The sequence below is a fragment of the Egretta garzetta genome, unplaced genomic scaffold, assembly GCF_000687185.1.
Source record: "Egretta garzetta isolate BGI_Z169 unplaced genomic scaffold, ASM68718v1 scaffold108, whole genome shotgun sequence".
In the NCBI taxonomy this organism is placed as follows: Eukaryota; Metazoa; Chordata; class Aves; order Pelecaniformes; family Ardeidae; genus Egretta; species Egretta garzetta.
Window position 1 is genome coordinate 4,193,469 of NW_009260614.1, and position 10,263 is coordinate 4,203,731.

The 10,263-nt window shown below is 42.1% G+C and overlaps 1 protein-coding gene across 12 annotated transcripts in view; it reads right to left on the reverse strand.

The window, feature by feature from the left end:
• The window catches only part of GTF2I (general transcription factor IIi), an 86,632-nt gene that overhangs the window by 69,336 nt on the left and 7,033 nt on the right, over window positions 1–10,263 (reverse strand). For 6 of the 12 annotated variants that reach the window (XM_035900491.1, XM_035900490.1, XM_035900488.1 and 3 more), the window contains exons 2-3: window positions 6,729–6,834; window positions 5,214–5,352 (exon numbers count right to left, since the gene is read on the reverse strand). In XM_035900491.1, coding sequence (XP_035756384.1) covers window positions 5,214–5,352; window positions 6,729–6,827 — 238 coding nt within the window. In that variant the 5' untranslated portion in view covers window positions 6,828–6,834. Of the gene's footprint in view, window positions 1–1,104; window positions 1,264–1,586; window positions 1,958–5,213; window positions 5,353–6,728; window positions 6,835–10,263 lie in introns of those variants that run through there. The other 6 variants (XM_035900495.1, XM_035900499.1, XM_035900497.1 and 3 more) reach the window with 3 other exon arrangements.

The window sequence follows — 10,263 nt, forward strand, 5'->3', positions numbered from 1 at the left end:
TGGCCAGCAGGAGTAGGGAAGCGATCGTGCCCCTGTACTCGGCGCTGGTGAGGCCACACCTCAAATACTGTGCTCAGTTTTGGGCCCCTCACTACAACAAAGATGTTGAATTACTGGAGCACGTCCAGAGGAGAGCAACCAAGCTGGTGAGGGGTCTGGAGCACAAGTCATACAAGGAACGGCTGAGGGAACTGGGGTTATTTAGTCTGGAGAAGAGAATGCTGAGGGGAGACCTGATCACCCTCTACAACTACCTGAAAGGAGGCTGTAGTGGGGGTCGGTCTCGTCTCCATGGTAACAGATGATAGGACGAGGGGGAATGGTTTGAAGCTGTGCCAGGGCAGGTTTAGGCTAGACATTAGGAAAAACCTCTTCACCGAAAGGGTTGTCAGGCTCTGGAATGGGCTGCCCAGAGAGGTGATAGAGTCCTCATCCCTGGAGGTATTTAAAAGAAGAATAGATGAGGTGCTTAGGGACATGGTTTAGTGGTGGGATGGCAGGGTTATGTTAAAGGTTGGACTAGATCTCAAAGGTCTTTTCCAACCAAAGTGATTCTATGATTCTATGACAGTCACTGCATAGCTATAATTACCGCTATGGAGTAGGAAGCCAGCATCTACCATAGCAAGACCCTAGACATGGTATAACTTCAGCCAGAGATGCTTAATTCTCTCTAGACTATAAGGGACAAGGCATTACAAAAGCCCAGAAATGCCAATTTCAGCTGCTCAGATGGAAATTACAGCAGGCCAAGACAATCCAACAGTCACCAATCCAGTTAGACTTGCCCATTTTGAGTTTGTTTTGTTTCATTTTTTAAACCAGTAAGATCTAGCCTTTCAGGTTTCTGGTTTTGTTTGCTTTTTCCACCCCCTCTAAACTGCTGGAGCATTACATTAGTTACAGATAAGGAAGCACAAAGGCAGAAGAAAAAATCCCCAGAAAACCTGATACCTCTATTTGCTCAAAGGCCAGAAGGATTCAATGAGACGGAAGCCTAGCCACAGATCTTCGAGTGGGTCCCCAGTAGCCTAGTTTATGGGAAGAGTCATTTTACTTGCCTGCAGATTACAGATATCCAAAGGGGAACAGTAACCCACATACCAAAGATACTGAGGAGCCAAAGCTGAGCAATCTTTGCCATAAGGTCTTTGAAGCATCGTGTGCCACTCATTCATCATGATAGGAGGAACCACTGTGCCCATTAAAACCACTCTGATTCTGAGCATTCTTGAAGCTACAAGGAGTTCTTGCAACCTGTGGCTAGATCAACATGAAGGTACAGGTAAGAAGAGTGAAAGACGCTCGGCCAAAGTCTCTAGCAGGACTTGAAGCCAAACTCTGGCCCACACCAGATGCATTGTTAAGATCAGCACGGGAATTTAAGGCCCCTAGAAGGAAAATGAAGGCTCCTAAAAATAAAGGACCTATCATCCAAGATGAACCACCTACAGATGCAAGATGGCCCCACCTCAGGCAAGTGAGCCCAGAGCCCTGGCACCAAAGAAGGAAAAAGCAGCATGACTGGGAGGGCTGACAGAAAGTTGCAGAAGTAGCAGGATCACGCTTCCGTGCGACCTACATACCGATGGTGCAACAGCCGGTACCAGTGGAAACGCTAGCAGAGGCCACCGGGATTCTTGGAGAACAATCAGCTCCTTGGCAGATGGGATGGAACGCACTGTGCTGGGTAAATCTCTTTCAAAGTCCGGAGTAGATGACCAAAAAGGTGTTTCTGAGTCAGGAAACTCTTCTGTAAATTCACTTCTGACAGCAAATACAACCTGGGGATGATGAGGCCTCTTCTGGTTTGTTTATTTGTTTTATAAATCACCTCCAGCTCCATTCAAATGAAAATTAATTCCACAGAGCTGATACAAACCTCAAGGGAAACCGCCAAGATGACAAAGATGAATACATGAAGGGAACAGCATTCGTGAGAGACCCCAGGAATAAGTCTCTGTTCAGGATGGCTGATAATCCACAACTCCGCAACAATCCAGAGAGCAAGGAGGTACTTCATCTTGCCGAGGTGATCCAAGAGGAACTGAGGACCACACAATACACTTCAGCAGGGAACAGCAACTAAAACAAAGAGGTACTTGGTAGGGCAAGACCTGTATGATCTTGATCACTTACAGTGCATAAGTATCCATGCTTGTCCGTGCTCCGAATGTGAGCAGGCACTCGAAGGATACCCTCTTTTTATGCACAATACAAAATTACACAGGTTTGGAATAACCCTGCAGGTTACCTAAGTTATATGTTATGCATACAAGCACATGTGGTTCTACACTGATTGAAAGATATCATTTCACTGTAACATAGGGCTTACAGCCATCTTAATTAAGCACAGTTCAGAAGAATATATTATCTGACCTAATTTTAGATAATTAATGCTTGTCGACTGGTTCTTCAACACTCACTACACAACCCAGACTAATATTAAAAAAAAAAAAAAAAAAAAAAAGCATCATTATGAATTTGTTTCTAACACATTTTCTGAAGGTAACAAGGTACATGAGATATGTGTGGGGCTCCTCCTTCCCCCGCAGATAGGCGTTAGGGAACCAATGTGGGTGACGGTTGTTATGAATGAAAGCCGCAGGAAACCAAACTCCAGTGCCACTTTTGCTGACCCGCTGTTATTTTTATCAGTCCTATACTGCTAGAAAGTGTACGTGCTACTTCTTTCATAAGCCTTATATAGGCATTTCACCAATTTAGCCCATTAAATTATACTAATTACTAAAAATAAGCAGTGGGTTTGAAGCCCAGGCCCTCCAAATTCTGAAAACCCTTCATATTTACTCAAACTACGCAGAGGAGCTGGGGGAAAAGTGGAAGTGAAGACTGGAGACACACGCTGGCTTGTTACAACAGTCAGACATAGCCAGAGGAATGCTTAGTAACTACGCTTCTGTTTCCACGCTTAAAGAAAAGTGAAGAGACCCACACAAGTCAAGAGCTAATTCTCAATATTGCCAGCACCACACGTTCCAAAGGGAGACCACAGCTGAATTTTTAAAGGTTTAATTCTAACAGCAATGTAAGAATCTCTTGGAAACCTTTATTAAATCGTAAAAGGGACAAAAAAGGACCCAACTCACTAAAACCACACGGAGCTGTGGCCTTCACGGATTTTTCCAAAACACTACTAAAGTTGCAACTAACGCCTATTGCTAGCGTTCACGTTTGAAACAAGGTTTGAGAGGGGAAAGGAACTGCTGCCTCCACAGTTCTAAGTTTTAGATCAAAAGATATTACACTATAAACTTCATCAAGACTTAAAAAAGTTGTTAAAGGCAGTGATGGAATCAGCATTGCCAGGAATATGTAATGCTATTATTCCTAAAAATTGGTGTTCTAAAGCCAAGTTTTCTGAAATTACCAACATCTTTGTCAGCAACAGGAGAAAACTACCTCCAGCATCAAAACTCCCCAGAAAGAATGGGGGATACGCACTTAGTGAAACCATGAAAGCAATGGCTGAGGTCCGCTGGCTTCATTCACACAGATCTACACCACGATGTTCTGCAAGAAGCATAATGAAAACACCGTTTTCAAAGTGGATATTGTTTAATCTCGTCAGCCTGACAGTATAAAAACACTGCCCAAGAACGATTATCTTCTAACTGGAATAAAGCAAAGGATCAGGATTATCAGAACCAATCTAAGATTTAAACTCATGTACATACCTATAGAAACCACATCTGATACAGTCGAACACAAGCATGGATGAGAAGCCAGTGCTTCCTGCAGTACAGAACCAGAAATACAGATCTAGCCAGGTAGATCAAATATCAAATCCCAGTTATTTCAGACTCCCTACCAATAGATGTGCCCAATATCCAAAGTCTCCAGTATATTGGGGCCCATAATACCACTGCACTGGCAATAAAACACAAGTATCTAGGACCTCAGGGAAGCTCTTTAAGGAATAACAACAAAAAAAGAAGTCAGGTGAAAAACTGAACTCCCCCCATTATTCAGCTAACAGTTTTCATAAATACCAGTATCAGAAGATGGCTCCTGTAAAAAATAAAACAGGAATTGATTCATCTTATCCATGATTCCTCAGTGAGGTCGTAATTCTGCATTTTGGTATCAGTTACCTGTTACAATGCAACGTTGTGGTGACTCTACTTAGAGTAAATATATTTAAGCGCACAGAAGGTCACTATCCAAGGGAGTGGGACAGTGGCAAAAATTCAGAGCCACACCACGATGAAATCACCTTGAGACAAAACCTCCAGGAAAATTTCAGCTAGCAGCAAAAGCATTTTTAGGAGCAAGTGTTTCTGTCTCACATTAAAAACAGTTGCTTTCCAAGCAGTATTTAATTAGTCAAGCCAGAACATTTTACAGCTGTTGCTTTTAAACTCCCCCCCAGATAGAGTCTCCTCTCATACCCTGCTCTTGACTTGCATCTTCTCCCTTTCCCCACACAAATAAATGTACATTTTGTTATTAAGCAGTGTCCATCAGTGATGCGTTCCTAAATGAGCACATCACTGCTCTGCAAGAGTCACTGAATCTTTGAAACCTAACTCCTAAAAATACTGTCCTGTACTCAATGGATCACATTTTATGAACACAGAAGTTCCACTGTTTTACTATAGAAATTAAACAAAATACACACCCTAGATGTAGTTAAAGCAGTAAAAGAGTAATGCAGAAGGAATTGTAAGTCACTATGGTATAGACACATATTTCTGTCTATTAAATAACAGTGGTATTTTTTGTATAGCTTTTTTATAATATCTTGTCAGAAATGTGCATCTGCTTTAATAAGGCATGAAGCGATCCAAAGAACCAGGACCATCTGAGCTGACAGTAGTCCACTACCTGTTCAACATCCCACCCAGCCTTCACGAGTGGGGAAAAATGACTCTGAGGTGGGGATACAAATTAAAATTAACATGCACTAGGAAGTTTAGGATGTGTTGTGAGGGTGGAGAGTCTAATACTTCTTATTGTACTTGTTTGTCACGTTATCTAAGTGAACATTTCCAGCCACAGTTGAAATAACACCCCGAAGACAACCACTGTTACCGATCATTTTTATGTTCTTCAACACCTGGGTTTGCCATAGCCAACGTAATTATAGCATGTAGCCATGATATGCAGAACTTTACTCCCCAGAGTTGTTAGCATTATGCAATACAGATTAAGCAGCTTGTGAAATACAAAAACACAACATTGAAACTTACAGTATTTAACAAAATCCTTCTGAAAATCTTTCCTAGAATTGACAAAGGCTCTTCCTCTCTCAGTTCCAACTACAAACACATCTGTTTCATATACAGCAATACAGGCAACTTCTGCCTTGGACTTGGCAAGTTCTTTACACTATAAAAAGAAAAACAAAAAGCTTTTATTACTATAGTTAAGAGTACAGTTAATAGAAATGTATGTGGTACTGTGAGTAGCACAATATCAGCCATTAGCAAAGGATCATTTCTACATCTGGAGTGCTTTTCATCAGGAATCTTAAAAGCATTGTAGATGCATTAGTGAAATTAAGGCCTTGTCTAGACTCAGAGATTGCACTGGTTTTAATTAAAATTATTTATGACATCAATCCATGTGAAATTATCACTTCCCTGTTAGATAATCATATTGAGTATCTTCAACTTTCAACAGAGGATATAGGAGTTTTGTTCATTCACAGCACACTTATCACACATCGCGTTCTGTTCAGAAAGGTGTGGTTGCAAGCAAGAAGGCTGCCTGCAGTCTGCCTTGTCCTGCCCGCTGTGCTCAGGCTCAGGTGGGTTCCTCCTGAGCAGAAGGATTGCACCTTCCCTGTGAACACCCACATGTGTTCTGCTGGGAGAAATTTCTGGCAAAGAAGTAAGGCAGCAAGCCTGTGGCACAAGGAGAGAGCAAAGATACTAAGAAAATGAGTGAGATCATCAAGAAGTGATCACAGAAAGTCAGTTTCTCCTAGGAGCTCAAATCAGGGTTTGCTGCAACCTGTAAAGACACCAACTGCAGCATGAGAGGAAAAAGCAACACAAAGCCTTTAGGAACTAGATATACCCATACCCATTGGGAAAAAAGGCTTGCAGTCTATTATCTTATCTTGCAATCAATTATCTTATCCATCCCATTCAAAGTTTCATTCCTAAAAATAAATTTTTTTATTCTTGCTTATCATTTAAGAAAACAATTTTAAAGAACCGAATCTTTGACAGTGCCCCTGTTTTACAGAAACAGCACAGGCATTTCCACTCACAGCCCTGGCCGACCTTAAACCCCACCACACAACAATTAAATAGCTTCTACAAAACAGGTGATATGCCAATTTTAAAAAAAAAAAAGTATTTTCTGAACAAGTTTTGTTGGATTAGCACAGCAGCTGAGGACAAGGCATTAGCCTCAAGACCATTTATTCACTCTGTATTACAGATGACAGAGACCAGAACACACTCTTGCCTTTCAACCACGCTTTACCTTAGCAATCAGGAAATATTTTCCATTTATTTGACACAATCATTTTTAAAACAACCACACCACAACAAGAAACAAGAGGACTGTTAAGAAGACTGTTAGTGTGATTTTCCACAAGCAAAGAGGCAAGAGTTACAGCTGGTTAGACAGCACGCAGTAAGGTAAAGATATAACATTACACCTTCCCTGCTCCCCAGTGGGAAGCAACACACTGGTGCAATCCTGCACATGCCAAGACAGTTATGATGCAGCTCCTTAACGTTTCTACTAACCATTGACTCAAGTGCTGACATGAGGAACGTAACCACCATTCTGCTTTCAGAAGAGTCCTCATCATGGATGGACGTTGCTGGTGCAGTATTTTGGGCCATTCTCCTCCTATAAAATGAAATTTAAAAAATCTGTTGAGATCCACACAACAGTGCAAGAAAACTAAAGTCTCTCTTATGCAAGCAAAAAAAAAAAACAACCAAACACCTATTTGAAAACCCAGAACACACCCCACCACATACACACAAGCAAGCAAATATACAGGTATATAATATATACAAATATAATAGGAGGAAGTGCTCGCTCTTCTATTCTTTCATGCTTCCTGCTGTTTCATCCAAAGCTGGGGCTAAACATTCAAAAGTTAAAATCTTGTGCCATGTCTAGGCCACAGCCCCTCTGTGTCTAGAAAGACACATATTAATTGATCAGCTGAAGTTACATTGATTTTTCTTTCTAAGCTTGTTTGCAACTCCAGCCGTCTAGATAAACACAGCAAAAACCACTGGCGTTAACATACAGAAAAGAAATGGCAAATCGTAGTTATGACACAAGTATTAGAACAATCCTTCCTGTAATTATCATGGCCTAGCTCAAAACAAACCACCACCACCCTGCCCCAAAATCACAGCCTCAGAGACTATGGTGTCAGTAACCAGAATGTGACATTTTTATTCATATATTCTTCAGTTGTAGGATTAACTCCAAAGCTACGTAGTCCCAATTAAGGTGCTAAAATTAAAAACTGAATTTCAGCAGTGACACCAGAAAGAGATTTAAATTTATTTTCTGTATGTCATTTAGGAGACTTTCAACTTATTTAAGACATAAGTAATAATCAGGACTTGTTTATGCTTCTGCTGGCAGCATTGTCTATACAAGAATGAATATATTGAAAATGAAGTTTCAGCAGCTGCTAAGAACACATCTTTCTATTGAAGCGTTGCAACTTGTTAATGTTTACACGTATCTAAAGCAATAACCTGACATGCCTGGAGGAGGAGAGAACTGGTAGAGGTTTAGCTGTTACAATTCCATGTGCAATTCTTGAGAAAAATCACCTCAAAAGTCAAGATAGCTCAGATGAATGAGACCTTTCACAACAGCTCCAAGAGGCAGCTTGCTGCTCCTGTGGAACCTGGATACATGATGTGGCTCAATTTTGCAAAGGTGACAAGTATCCTATTAGATGTGCAGACAAGTCAGGGCAGCACAAATAACCACTACATGTGATAATACATGCTTACATTGGAAAAAAAATGACATGGTGGTGTACTTTTAGCACTGTGTTGACTTAGAGCACTTCAGACTACAGAGTGGAGGGGTGGGGGAAAGCTAGCAACATTGCAAGCTCACAACAGACATCCAGCAGCCTTCTGGCTCTCCAGACACAGGCCAGCAAGGTTTAAACAGCTTTAAAACTGTGTTACGAATAAACTGACAGTGGCATAGCCAGCAGCTGTTTGAGGATGCAGGTAATGAGAGGTTTGAACGCTGGCACATGAGACACTGAGCAAGCAGGCAAACGGGTCCTTCGTCAGGTCTGGAAAAGGAGCTAAACATCAAGAGTGAATATAAAGGAATAACAACTGCTGAATGATGTTGATTGCTTCAGTGGCCTAAGAGAGGGAGGCAGAGGCCGACAGGGTTACACTCCAGAGGAAGAGGGGCATCTTATTGCTTGCGGAATATCAGAGAGAAAAGGGAGATTATGACATGACGTAAATAAATCAGTCTTCATCGAGCCATGATTTTTGATACCTAATAGCGTTCTAAAGCTCATCTTTGGAATTCCTTTAGGGTTGGGATGCTGACAGTGATTTTAAACATGATAGCTTTTAGACTTTTTAAAACAGTATCTTAACAGTCCAATATTAAAGATAAAATAGAACATAACTACACATTCCCCCTTTTTTCCCATGCCTCTACTCACTGTCTGATGCAGCTGGTTTGCATCAGTTCAACACTTCCCAAGCTAGCAGTGGCACGAACATACGCACCTATCCCATTCTAGGTGAAAAATCAGGCTGTGTAAAAACAAGAGTAAACATTTTCTATTTTGCAGAGGTACCTTGTCCAGAAAGCAGACCAACAAAATTCTAGCAATCATTCGAAGGCTGTGGATGGCACAAGCACATCAGAGAAGTGCCAGCTCAGGCTGTCTCCCCCTATAGAATTGCTCCCGTCCCTGGAAGGTGGTTTCTGATCCACAGGCACACAGTGAATCAAAGTCAGGGAACTCATTCAGGGAACGGGGAGAAGTGCTCCACTGGACTGGGTCCCAGGGTGATTCCCTGCACAGCCACACAAACGGTCGTCCTGGCTCAGCGGAAAGGACAGCACATCCTAAGCTACTCTGATGCTGCATGTGAGGCCACAGCCTCGGTATCTCAGAATCACGTTGGGATCAGGAGTTGACTTAGGTTCTCACTGGACTTCTCTTCTAGTAAGATTATAAAGTCATAATGCCTTGTATTTTTAGGATATCCATTCTTTAACCACTTTGCATGGTGCCAGATCAGTGCTTAATGCAGATTCAAGAGACATCTTGCACCATGGCAGCACAAGAATATTTTTCCCACTCACTTGACAGCAAGCCACATGTGAAAGATTTTTTTTTTTCTCTCCACATTTTGCCAGCTTCTCCCTTTCAAACAACAGTTTTCTCCACTGTCCTTATCTTTATTACTGGGGCAGTGTTTATTATTAGAAAGAGTAGGCTGTGGTTCAGTAGATCTAATGAACCTGGCTGCCTTTCCAAGATCCAGCCCTTAGAAAGTGTGTGACAACACCATTGCCCAGTGTAAATCCCCAGCGCAAAGCCCTAAAGAAAGTGTAACACCTTACCCATTACCAATGTGCTACACAAAAAGGACAATTTAAAAACCATCCTTTGAACAATTATAAGCTGACTGCCAGAGTACCACTTACGATATATCTATTAATCTTAATCACATATTGCTAAAAAAGAACTTCCAGATCAGTTATTATTAGTTATAATTACCTATAAATCCTTCAGCTTAACTGTGCCAAGATGAGCCTTTGCCCAAGTAAAGGCTTGTAACAATGAACAAAGCTTTGCAAAATGCACTGCTAGAGTACTGAGGATGCAGCATTTAACCATTCCTGCCTGTGGTTTAACCCCAGCCATCAGCTAAGCCCCCCCCAGCCGCTTGCTCCCCCCCAGGCAGGATGTAGGAGAGAATCAGAAGAATAAAAGTGAGAAAACTCGTGGGTTGAGATAAAGCCAGTTTAATAGAGAAAGCAAAAGTTGTGCATGCAAGCAAAGCAACACAAGGAATTCATTCCCTGCTTCCCACCAGCAGGCGGGTGCTCAGCCATCCCCAGGACAGCAGGGCTCCATCATGCGTAACAGTGACTTGGGCAGACAAACACCATCGCTCCCAACATACCCCCCTTTCCTCCCCCTTCCCCCAGCTCTATACGCTGAGCATGACGCTGTAGGGTGTGGGATACCCCTGGCGTCAGTTGTCCCAGCTGTGTCCCCCCCCCAGCTCCCTGTGCCCCCCAGCCTCT